At 36.1% G+C, this 13,483-nt stretch overlaps 2 protein-coding genes across 2 annotated transcripts; both read right to left on the reverse strand.

The window, feature by feature from the left end:
* Nucleotides 1-1,970: 1,970 nt before the first annotated feature.
* LOC110904073 lies at nt 1,971-4,090 on the reverse strand. Its single transcript, XM_022149878.2, has 3 exons — nt 3,689-4,090; nt 3,364-3,370; nt 1,971-2,401 (listed from the first exon to the last, which is right to left on the reverse strand). The coding sequence occupies exons 1-3, from the start codon at nt 3,883-3,885 to the stop codon at nt 2,177-2,179; spliced, it is 429 nt and encodes a 142-aa protein (XP_022005570.1). The 5' UTR covers nt 3,886-4,090; the 3' UTR covers nt 1,971-2,176.
* Nucleotides 4,091-6,427: 2,337 nt separating this feature from the next.
* Nucleotides 6,428-9,031, reverse strand: LOC110904074 (nuclear transport factor 2B). The gene is made up of 2 exons (XM_022149879.2): nt 8,559-9,031; nt 6,428-6,680 (listed from the first exon to the last, which is right to left on the reverse strand). Exons 1-2 carry the CDS (start codon nt 8,853-8,855, stop codon nt 6,606-6,608), a joined length of 372 nt encoding a protein of 123 aa, XP_022005571.1. The 5' UTR covers nt 8,856-9,031; the 3' UTR covers nt 6,428-6,605.
* Nucleotides 9,032-13,483: the final 4,452 nt, after the last annotated feature.

Below are 13,483 nucleotides of genomic sequence, written 5' to 3' on the forward strand. Positions count from 1 at the left end.
TATCTTTAATATGAGTACCATATTGCTATACCTTTTTGTATTTATAAAAGTGTTTTTTAAAAAAAGTTAACAAAAGGTGTTTTATATTTGTGCTAATAAGGTGCTGATTATGTGTTAATTACAAAATAATACAAACAAACACCAAAAGTAGATATAATCAGCACATCTGGTGTGCTGATAATGGAGAACGATTGAAGATGTTGTGCTAATGTCGTTTATGTTGATAATGGAGAACGATTCGAGGACGATGTGCTGATAATGAAGAACGATTAATGATGTTGTGCTAATTATATAGTGTTATGCTGATTATATTTTTTGTAATTATTTTTAATTAGTTATAAATAAATATGGTCAAAAAGTCTAAATTACCCCTAAACTAATTTTTTATTGATGGACACTTGTCAATTATGTATTGGTTCTTATGGTTCTTACAAACTTAAGTGTTTGTATTTGATCCCATTCCTATTATTGTACATATAATATAGTTAACGTAGGATGATAATGATATGATTTAGTTCATAATTTTGATCTCAGAATCCCTACCATCTCGGAAATTCCTGTAAAAGTAGCTAATGAAAAGTAGCATTAATTAATGTTGTTGGCCGAACCTTTGGCTGCAAAATGGGTTCAGTTGAAACCAATGTTTTAAAATCCGATTTTTATACCGTACCGAATTTGACTCAGAAACTGTTTAACCGGGTGTATTGGGCGGTTCAACCGGGTGTACCAGACGGTTTAATCAGTTCTACCAGACGGTTAAACCGGTACAACCTAAAGATTAAAACCTAACCAATCGACTATCACCTCTACATAGGTGGTGAGATAAGTAAAGAGAGAGAATGGTTTATAGAGTAAACAATAAACGGTCGTTGATAAAAGATGACATAAAGTTAGTTAGTTATATGATTTTACTCTTTACAAGTTGGACTACATCATCTCTATATTAATAGGGTTTAACAATTGTAATGCCATCAAAGGTCGTTACATATGCTATGAGTTGTATCAGTTCAAAGCATAATAGTGATATTTTGAAAAGCCCATGAAAAGGAACATTAATAGCTCATGAAAAGCCCACAGCCTCTAGGGATCAATTTTTTAATAAAGAAAAAAAAAATCAAAATAAATAATATGTGTACAGAGCTAGAAATGGATATAAACCATTTTGTATCTATTTTGTTTTTAAAAAAATATTTTTCTTAAATATATCATTTGGCTCACTTGCTCACCTTTTACCATTTTCTACATATTGTCAAGCTCTTAATGCTTATCTACTTATTTTGTCAAGTGATTTTCCACATAAGTACTTTACTTTTGTTGAGTATGTATTCACTTTTGTTGAGTAAGTTGTCGAAAATATGAAATTGTGACACTATTAAAACGTACAAAATGGTACATAGTTCTAACACGCAATATACAATCTTAGATCATGAATGTAAGGGGCTGTTTGGTAACATCTGAATGGTTAAGTGCTGAACTAGTAAGAGGTCTGAACCATTAAGTACTGAACCAGTAAGAGGTCTGAACCGTTAAGAGCCTGTATAATGGTTAACCGTTCAGAGATAAATGTCTGACCAATTCAGATTAAAGGTCTTAACCATTCAGACTCTGTATAAATCTTAACCATTCAGAGGCAAATGTCTTAACCATTCAGACATTTGCTCGTGAAACAAACAGTCTAAACCACTAAGTGCTGAACCAGTAAGAGGTCTGAACCATTAAGAGCCTCTTTAAGAGGTAAACAAACAGCCCCTAAAACGGATAAGCAAACAAACTTGTTCATGTATTAATGGATATAGAGATAAAAATATCCATAAAATATTGTCAATTACTTGTACTAAAAATGCTAAAAAATAAATATATTTTGTTTTTCCTAAAAAAGTTAAAGGTTATAACATAAAACCATAATCCATGCCCCTAACAATCCCTTCCTCACCAAGTAATCTACTCTCACTTAAAAGAAAAAAAGACGATTTATTTGTTAATTTTTTTTATTTAATATCAAATAGAATGAACTCTGCGTTCACATTGGGCACCAGCAGCATTGGTTAGAATTTAGAAACTTATAAAGAGCATAAACCAAAACATTTGCAAAATACATCCAAATTAAACAACAATATTCCATGCCACACAGATTATTAGAAAACACATCATCCATTAACTAGGGATCAACCTGAGATTATCCGGTGTAGATATGGATATGAACGGCTAGCACAAGGATGGCGTAGAGGGCGAAGAAAATGAGAGTGTGAACCGCAATGGCTTTGCCGTTGGTCCTCATGCTCCCGAACTCTAACTGCTTGCTGTTACCAGGTAACTGAAAAAGGAGGCCAGGTTGCAATAACACAAAGAGTACTACACCGATGAGTACCGGTCCCCAGTCTGCCATTTCTTCAGAGATACACTTTGAGAATTCAGAATGTATACAGATTTTGCAGGATGCACAAGTTAAGTTGGGGAGTGATCATATGCTTTAACGTGTAACGTAGTGTGTGAAAAGGTGTGTTCACGTGGACGTCGTTCCCGTAAATGGAATACAATTCGTTCTTTGATTCCCTTTGCTTTGTATTTACGATTTCACGTACCAAATTGGTAATATAATATTATATATGGTGTCCTCTTTATAAAGAAAATCAAATTATTCTCTGATAACGTGTTAACACTTCTTGTTACTGATTACAGACTCTAGTTAAGTTTATACTTTATTGAGCTTCTTTATTTGTAAGATTTGAAAACCCGACATTATATTTTTTTAAACGGCAAACTAACATACTTGTAAATATTGTATATTATCTAGAATGAGATTTAAACCATCACCACTTGGGAGGGACTACACCTTAACAAACACTTTGATACTTTTTGGCTACAAGCCCGTTTGTAAATGTGAAATTATATAAGATGTGATTCGATATACTAATAAAACGGTTACAGGTTGATGTCATGTTTGCCGGTTTGCGTATGCATTTAAACTCTTTTAGCTAAACGTATGTTTTATTGATTATACATGAAATAAATGTGATGCACGAAAGGTGCGTAATTTCCAACACGACATCAGGTTTTTGGTTGTCATGTCGAATCTGTATAATAAACGGGTCATGTTTCCGTGTTTAATCAACTTAACTAAATAGGTGGACATGCTCACCCATTTTTGCAAACCAACCATCTTGATTAACACGTTTAGCACTTTATTAATATTTGTCTAACACGTTTGATAAATTTAGATAAATAGCTTAAAAGGGTAGTGTCAGAGGTGTTTGGGGGGGGGGGGGGGGTTAGGGCTAATGTATTTATACAAATAAAAACATGGTACATGTCAGCTTAAACAATTAACCCGAAGCTCGTCAAGCAGACATGATTTACAACCACGTTTATACTCTTTTTTTTATGTCACAAAGTTGGCTTGAGTTATAAGGAAATTTCTTACATCATTCCATGTTTATTAGTTCTAAATAACAATCTAACGCTAATGATATCATCCTTACAACTTGATAACACTTAAAATTTCGAGCAGTTAAAGGGTTGTATGATCACAACATTCAAAGTTTCAAACAAATGGTCCAAAACGTTGATATATTACATTACAAGAACACAAAATCCAATCCAGAAGATGTAAATGATTAACCAATGATGAAAGAAGACAGAATTACATGAAAAAATCGGGCATTAGATCAATAGATCTTAACCAAGGTACATATGGATCCCAACCGCTAACAAGAAGATGCACATAAGAGCAAAATAGATGACGGAATGAACCAAAATCGAGACACCACTCGTTTGGAAATTACCGAACTCAACAACCTTGGTGTGGCCGGGTATCTGGATCAGCAGCCCTGGCGTTAGCAGAATGAAGAGCATCACAGCCACGAACACCGGTCCCCAGTCCGCCATTTCTTTTTACAATTCTGATTGATTTGTATTTGTATATTTGTGTACAATCTGTGAGTGTGTGCCAATAGTGTGTATATACAGTTGCATTTAAGGGGAAACGAAGGAAGAAAATACACGATAGGTATGACTATGAAAGAAGAAAAGTGATCCTTGATTGCCTACTCAAGTTATCCTGATTCAGAATGAATCCCACTTGTTATGGTCCCTACACTTTGTTTCAAAATATATTCATATAGCTACGAGAATCAATTAAGTGGTTGATTTTAGACAACAAAAAATATATATATATATATATATATATATATATATATATATATATAGGGTAGGGATCCTAAGAGAAGTCCACCCTATATGAGAAACTTGAGAAGCATTCTGAACCACACATTTTTCTAAGCCTTTCGTAATATACACATATGTATAGCTTAAAATTGACTATATACATATGTGTATATCTCATTATACACATATGTATATAGTCAATTTTAAGCTATACATATGTGTATATTACGAAAGGCTTAGAAAAATGTGTGGTCCAGAATGCTTCTCAAGTTTCTCAACTAGCATATCACTTCTCACATGATCCTTTTCCTATATATATATATATATATATATATATAGGACAAAGATCCGTTAGGAACCACCCTTTATTGCGAGAACCGCGAGAACCAGTGTGAACACAAACAGTAATACCTAAAAAAATCTAAAAAACACCCAAAAAATTTTTTTTTTATTTTTTTACTATTTTTTATATAAAAATCGCTACTTTTAGTATCCAAAAAAAAAAAAAAATTTAAAAAAAAAAAAATTTTTTTTTTTGGCTACAAAAAGTAGCGATTTGAACATAAAAAATAGTAAAAAAATAAAAAAAAAATTTTAGATTTTTTTTTGATTTTTTTAGATTTTTTAGGTTTTTTGGGGGTTTAGTTTTTAGCATTTTAGCTTGGGGGGTTGGGGGGGGGGGGGGTTTAGGTTTTTGGGGGGTGGGGGGTTTAGGTTTTTGGGGGGGGGGGTGGGGGGTTTAGGTTTTTGGGGGGTGGGGGGGTGGGGGTTAGGTTTTTTGAGGGTTTTAGTTTTTAGCATTTAGCTTGGGGGGGGGGGTTAGGTTTTTAGGGGGGGGGGGGGTTAGGTTTTTTTTTTTTTTTGGGGGGGGGGGGGTGGGGGGTTTAGGTTTTTGGGGGGTGGGGGGGTGGGGGTTAGGTTTTTTTAGGGTTTTTTTAGGTTTTTTTAGCTATTTTAGCTTGTGTTCACATTGGTTCTCGCGGTTCTCGCAATAAAGGTGGTTCTCGCATGAACCTTACCCTATATATATATATATATATATATATATATATTGCTTCCCAACTTATAAGCTTATACATGGGTTGCAAGTTGTGATGATAAACTTTCATTACAATTTTTATAACTTCCATGCTTGTCCCAACTCCTAAACTTTGAGCATGTTTAGCTTAACTTATTGATGACTTTTCCAAAAGTCCTTTTGTCAAAAATAAGTCAGGAAATCCTGACTTTTGCCTTCAAAAAAGGACTTTTGCCCTTAAAATGGAAAGCCAAACACTTCTCAAAAGGACTTTTACCCCTTCAAAAGTCCTTTTTTCTTCAAAATAAGGAACCCCAAACACCCACTTTATGAGTTAAATGATCATGGCTGGATGGTGTGGTATAAAGCCCTTGGGGGCTTTATCACGTCACGTTATATTCACCTAGACGCCACGTCATATTGGGGCTTTGAAGCCCCTCTCTTTAACTTGCATGGAATGGTTTAAAACCCCCTATTAAACAAAATTAAAAAAAAAGATTTTATTGGTTGAAAAGAGGTAGGCCCCACATGCACACACCTTTAACGCTCGTTAGCACCATGGCGGAGAATCCATAGCACCCCCAATTAACTTGGAGGGGATAGTGTATAGCACCCCGGGGCACTATAGATGTTGAGGTGGCGGGGTGGCGCCAAGTCACACTATGGGGTGTGGGATGGAGCCTCTAGGGGCTTTATCAGGACACGTCAGCGCCATGTAGGATCCACGCCAGCCAGGGGGCTTTATCATGCCCTCCCTTAACATACTCGGTGTGGGATAAAGTCCATATTAAACAAAATAAAAAAAAAGATTTGATTGGATTAAATCATGTGAGCCCCACCTGAACATCTCCTTCTTCCTCGTTACCATGATAGCGGACAACCCATGGCGCCCCCTCCTTAAACTCGGCGGTGTGGGTGGTGGCGCCCTCCAGGCGCTATGGGAGGTGAAGTGGCCGCTGTGGCGCCTGCACACCCTCCGGTATCAAACATTATTTCCATACAGAAAATCACAATAATGATCATTCGAACTTGCCATGTGTTGTAACATAATTGGTTCCTGGTTATGAAAATGGTAAAAGTCGATGCTAATTTTGCAATTTAGTTTGGTCAAACCCTCAAATGGTTAGTTAGATGATTAGCCCTTTTCCAAAAAGGATATCTTCAATTACGGTTTAGGAACTAGGACCGCACCAGAACAGACCGATTTTATGGTTTTATCTGTTGATAGATATTCGAACACCCGTAGAAGCAAATGATAGTTTTCCAAAAACATAACATAGCCAGTCAGACAACACTCCACAAATTGATCCACACTTCCAATAATAGAATAGAACAAACCAGTATAAAACACAGAATTGATGGGCAAAATATTCAGAACTGAATGCTAAACTAGCCAATATCTGGCTTCTAGAAGCACCTTGTTTTAAGCATAGTTCAAGCGGAAGATGTCGTTGAACACGTAAAAGCTTCCTTGGGGTGTCGGCATCAGATGGAACATCTGCACATAAACAAACAAGCAAAGAACGTATGACTTCCTTTTACACTTACGTTTTCAAATCGCAAAAGACACATTGGTATATAAGCTTTTCAAAACTAGGTAACATCGCAAATATATGAGAAAATAAGTATGCCATGAATAACTCTGCCTTAATAAATTACAAGCCGGAACCAGAAAAAGAAAAACACTGTATAATGTCCAACTATTTACGATATCCAAATTTACTTATGCGCAGGCGACACGGGTTATATTTTACATTGGTGTTGCTTGCATCCCTTGAAAATTTATAACATGCAAAACTTTTGTAGTACTCTCAAATAACACAAATATATAACAATGTTGCATGTTGGTTTTCACAAAACAAGTCCATGAATATACATTTCAGATACGACCTAATAAAAGAAGAGATCACATAGAAACATATAATTTAAGAAAGCATATGGCTACATATGGCATAGCAACTTAAAGCATAAATGCTAAACAAATTGATATCAATATATGCCCATGTCATTGTCTATTGATGTATTAAATTTTAGTAAGATAAAAGGCAGATATATAAACATATATGCTAAACAAATTAGACGTCAAATATGAAGAATAGGAGGCACAGAAATAATCTACAAGATCATCATTCCCTCATAATAAAATTTCAAAGTTTGCAAATGCAACAAGTAACCGTGTTATAGATATTGCATCGTTTTTTAGAACAGGAAAGGATATTATGGAGGTTTCATGACTGGTAAATAACAACTCAATGTGCTTTCATTTGATGGGTTCATCGAAGAAGTCAACAACACCTATGAATAGTGAATAACTTATGGACAAGAAAAAAATAAGCACTCATGTGTATAGAAGGTTTGTGAGAAGTGAACAGAAAGAAATTCCCAACAACTCAGTGAGTGTCAACATTTGCAATAATTGCAAGTGTAGCTTCTAATAAGACCATTAGTTGCATAAATTTTAGAAAACCAATATCATGCTTGGAAAACTTTACATTTTTAAGCATTGTACGTGACTTCAGATATCAAAGAATAACAACAGGGTTGCCACAAACTGGGGCAAAAAGTTCAAGTTTCCAAATCAAGTCCCCTCCCCCCCCCCCCCCCTTTGGAATTCTGCAACCGCGATGGTTTTCTTTGAAACCTTAAGTCAACTACAACACTTAGAACTTCGATACTTAAATCATACTGATACCATTCACAACAAGCCAGTAAGCAATTCCATATTTAAAGAAGCAATGATCACCAAATCCTTGAGATAAATTAGGCGTCTAAATCACAAATCACAATCAAAACCCTCCAAGGTCCATTTGCCAAATCAATCACAACTCGCAAACACTACCAATCCCCATTTAGCAACCAATACATACGAGCTGTAAACCAAAATTGTCAAGACTACAATACAAGGAATATAGAATACATCCCAACAGAAAAGTGTCATGTTTATGCACAAACAAAATAGATACACACTTCAACTTTGTACAAGCTATTACATGTTCATACCACCTTACACTTTCTAGAGTTACGAAATAACATCAGCACACCATTCTATCTCATTTCTAATACTGCATAGAAGATATATCCTCCTTCACAACAAGTTTAACTCAACAGCACACAAAAACCGTTATTATCATCATCAACAAGTAACAACTTCCTTTCTAAGACATCAATTTATTACCAATTCCACTCATAGATATAATTCATTCCTACACCACTGAATATACAGACAAACGCATCAAATCTAATTTCCTGATCGGTTAATTAGGGTTTAAAACTCAAATCTCAACCAAACACCAAATTCTAAGCAATCGAAATCATCTAACAAGATCCAAACACGTATGTATATAAACACATTAAACAAAAGTAAATTAACAACTACCTGACTGAACTTAAGAGCATGCTGTTCACCGGCAAGTTGAAGATTACCACTAACAAAAACAAGCATACCACCGGCGGGACCGGAGGGCTGGCAATCGACGGTGGTGATGCTGTGTTTGCACTGCTGGAAGGGGAGAGAGGTGAGCTTGTTGACGATGTTCTGAGATCCTTGAATCTTTTGACCTTCGAAAGTCAACATGGAAGACTCCTGGTACAGGTTGGCTAATCCGGCACGATTGGTGTCGAAGGTGGAGTAGTAGTGCTCCACGAATGCTTTTGATAGAGCGTCGGGATCCATCGCCTTCTCCGGCTTGATTTGATTTGAATTGATTTGATTCTTCTGTGTTGAATGGATGGATCCTGGTTGTTGTAGACGCTCTGTTTTATGGTTTAGTTAGCTGATATAAAACGCTAAATGGATTATTGGGTTGTGGTGCGTGTGTGTGACATTGGGGACCCCCTTCACACCTAATACACTAGATGGATTTATTGATATTTTTTCCTATGCTTTTTATGATTTTATCTTCTTGGTGTGGAATAAAGTCTTTGTGGGTGTTTGGGTTAGCTTATCTTGGAGCAACTTATAACTTATCGACTTATAAAAGTTAATAAGTTGTTTTTAGAGTGATTGGTTTAACTTATTTAAGTTGTTTTTGTGTGTGAAAAAATTGTTTTTAAGAAGTTCGAAATTCTAACTTATAACTTATGACTTCAACTAGTCAATAAGCTAGTGGTAGAGTGGTAAGGATGAGATCTGCTGTTCTAAATGTCTCAGGTTTAATTCGTGTCACCAACATTTAGTTTCTGCAGCACCTGGTGATGACATGAGACTAGACGAGTAGGCGGTGATCGCTAGTTCGATCCTTGAACTGAGCAGGTTTTACCTCACCGCACTGTTGTGCCGTCGGGCGGGTGTTCATGAGCTTCGGCCCTAGGTGAGGGCTTTCCCTGGTTCGGAAGGCGAGTGTATCCCAATGTGGTGAATTTCGCTAGTTTGCCGTTCATAAAAAAGAGAATAAGCTTAAATTAACCACTCGCTCATTTGCATGATTTGGAATAAAGTTCCTTCAACCACTCACTCATTAGCATGATTTGGTATATAAAACGCATTTTACCCATTTTGGAGTAAACTGCAATTTGTATCTCTGTGCTTATAGGTCGGTGTCAACTTGAGTTCCTCAAATGAAAATTTTGTTGGCTGAGTTCTTGTAGATTGAAATTCGCTACACTATGAGTCCCTGCAGCTAACTTTATAAGTTTAAATTAATGAAATGTAGGATGTTTCAATTCTTGTTCATGAACTTGAATTTGTTCATGATGGTTAGCGGATGATAATGATAGAAGATGGTGATGTTCTTGAAGATTTGGATTTATGTTTTAAAGACTATGATGTGCAGGATATGAAACTAGATTTAGGGGCTCTTTGGCAAGTGCTGAACCAATAAGAGGTCTGAACCATTAAGTGCTGAACCAGTAAGATGTCTGAACCATTAAGAGCCAGTATAATGCTTAACCGTTCAGAGACAAATATCTGACCAATTCAGATTAGAGGTCTTAACCATTCAGACTCAGTGTAATGCTTAACCATTCAGAGGCAAATGTCTGAACCATTCAGACATCAGCTAGCGAAACAAACTGTCTGAACCATTAAGTGCTGAACCAGTAAGATGTCTAAACCATTAAGAGCATCATTAAGTGGTAAACAAACAACCCGTTCGGTTTTTTTTAGTTTTTTCTTGTTATTATAAGATTACCAATTGCCCCTTGACCGAACGGTCAAACTAACAAAAATTGACGACCGGGACTCAAATCGTAGTGTTTTTCATATGGCAGGGACTCATGCAGCGAAATTTTCATTTGGGGGACTCAATTTGACACCAGCCTATAAGCACAGGGACGCAAATTGCATTTTACTCACCATTTAATTTGTAAGTGGCATATTTGTATTATGCGACTTTAAAATAAAAATCACATATAAATTGAGAATTGTAAACAATGAGATGAATGGCCTTGAGCTAGAATGATAGATGCCTATATCAAGTGTGGAAGTGTTCATAAAAGAACTTGTCACGATCTTATGCATTCACCAGAATTTGAAACCAAAATATCTATATCTAATCGTAATGTGTGTGTATATGAAATAAAAGTTATCATCTCTAAAGGCCTGTTTTCTTTCTGATTCACACATATATAGTCATTCTAAGAATGGTAAGTAATTTATTTTAAGTACAAAAATAACCCTTCATGAAAATGGAGAGACACCACCATTAGTTTCCAAACCTCGTTTTTTTTAACACATAGTGGAGGAGAACCAACAAGGGTGTTATCTTAGTTTCACTTGATTAACATGTTTTGTGGTGATGTCCCAAATAAGGGTGCGTGCATTGGAATGAGTTGATGGGCAAAGACACTAGTATATGAAAGAAATAGTAAATCACGTATATAGTTCATGTGGTATGCTTATATTACAAGTTGCATTTATTTTCAAAATTTACTTATATTTTCCGGTGTTCACCATTGGTAATATGTCTCGTCATTTTCATAAACTCTACGTTAAAAATACATTAAGCCTTTTAGAATTACCACAACAACCTTAAAAACAAAAACAAAAAAGATATAAACTACCCCAACCTTTCATTATATGTTAAAACATATTAAGCCTTTTAGAATTACCACATCACCCTTAAAAAAAAGATATAAACTACCCCAACCAACCCCTCTTTATGCATTTTTTGTTCTAATTTTAGGTCGGCTTTATGTTCATGTCAAAGGGTAAAGGTTGTTGAAGACCAATTCCAGTATGTGGTTGATGGTAAGTTGGAGATTGCTACGATATTTGTTTATCGTTCTCGCTATGAAATGTTTTCAACAATCCCTCATTAAACATAAACTCGATTTCACTATCAAACTCTAGATTCTATTAGAGTGTTAAACAAAACTTATCTTCCTGATCATCGCAAAATCAACCATCACCATTCTTTTTTTGTTGATGGCATCATAGCGGGTGTTCACTGGTACCTAACCACCACTCTGGCCAATGGTTTAGTGGTTATTGATGACGGTAGTGCAAGCGTTCATGGTTGCGAGGATGTATGAGCGATGAATATATTTAAATATACAGCTAGGTTCAAATTCCATATTGGTCTACGTGCTTCTATCCTGTCATCTCCATCTCCCCCTTCTCTCGAAGACTTCCTCAAAGTTTCAATACTTATTCATTCTATTACAAACCACCTCAACTCATTTTGTTGGTGTGCCATCCTGTTTCGTGTCTCAACCCCTTCCATATTTTTCTTTAAACTCTGTGATCCTCTAATTGTTGATTATATAATGGTGATTCAACTAATTCATCAAAACTTTAACATAGAGTAGCGATCATGCGGAAAGTGTGTTTTTCCTAGAAAGTGTAGGAAGCGATCTAGGCCATTAGATGAGTGTGTTTAATGACTTAGATCAAATGGATGACATTTTCGTAATATCTGAGTTATATAATTAGAGACTTTTAATATAGTGAGGGTATTTTGGTAATTGGAAGTGTTTTAAATCAGTCAAGAAACTGCCATATCACTAACCAATCCCTAAATTCATGCGATTTCTCCTCTTTCTCTCTTTATATCTCTCTCTCCCTCTCTAAACCCACCTCCAAAAACCTCAAAACGGTGATGGCCGCAACACACAGTGGAGGAGGGATTTTGTGGGGTTAGTGGCGGCGCAGGATGGCGTTGTGGTGGTGGTGGTACTTAGAGACCAGAAGGGGGTAGGCAGAGAGGAGCGGCTGGGGTGACGCCGCCGCCGCCGACGATCAGTCAAGGTTTCCGGCAAGCCCTTTTCGAATCCAGGTCAGTCTCATTTAACTCTAGGTTACCCGATTCACTTTCGTATCTTCGTTGTATGATTTAAGGTTAATGTGTTTTACCACTTTAATGTTGATGATGCCAGTGTGTTGAAGACAAAAACACGATGTCAAGAAATCTGCTTGCTGTTAAAACACAGCGTCAAGAAATCTGTTTGCTGTTAAAACACAATGTCCAGCAATCTGCTTGTTGTTAAAACACAGCGTCAAGGAAATCTGCTTGCTGTTAAAACACAATGTCAAGAAATCTGCTTGCTGTTAAAACACAATGTCAAGAATCCTCCACCAATCTGCTTGCTGTTAAAACACAACGTCAAGAAATCTGCTTGCTGTTAAAACACAGCGTCAAGAAATCTGCTTGCTATTAAAACATAATGTCAAAGAAATCTGCTTGCTGTTCAAACACAATATCAAGAATCCTCCAGCAAATCTGCTTGCTGTTAAAACACAGCGTCAAGAAATATGTTTGCTGCTAAAACACAATGTCAAGAATCCTCTAGCAATGTTGTAAAATCCTTTTTTCCGAATTCATGTGAATATGTTGTAGGGATTGTATGATTTAAATTGAAACTGTCAATTTGAATTAAATGAGATATTTAATTTCCATAATTTTCTAGTTAGTTATCCTAATAAAATAATCCATAATTAAAATAATATTCAAATTACACAATTGCCCTTTTAGTTAAAATCCTTCAATGCCACATGTCGCGTTCTTATTGCTTCCTAGACTTTATAGGAAAAACACACTTTCTACCCAACTCCTACTCCTTTAACATATATCTCTATAAAATTAGGCATACACATTTCATTATCATGATTTTTCTAGGTCATTTGTTATGAAATTAAGGTAAATTAGGAACTATAGGAATTTGTAAATATCGTAGCAACCCATAACTTAGGGTGGAGGGTATAATAAGCGGTGAGTATAAGTCACCGATCGGTGACTATACCGAGTGATTCAAGGTGTTCGGTGAGTTGTAGAGAGGGTGGGGAAATCGGTGAGTGTTTACCGAAAATGGGGGAGAGAGAGTGATTGAGAAAATGGTAGGTCCTAACCCATTTTAACCAATCAC

The sequence above is a fragment of the Helianthus annuus genome, chromosome 14 (assembly GCF_002127325.2).
Source record: "Helianthus annuus cultivar XRQ/B chromosome 14, HanXRQr2.0-SUNRISE, whole genome shotgun sequence".
Classification (NCBI taxonomy): domain Eukaryota; kingdom Viridiplantae; phylum Streptophyta; class Magnoliopsida; order Asterales; family Asteraceae; genus Helianthus; species Helianthus annuus.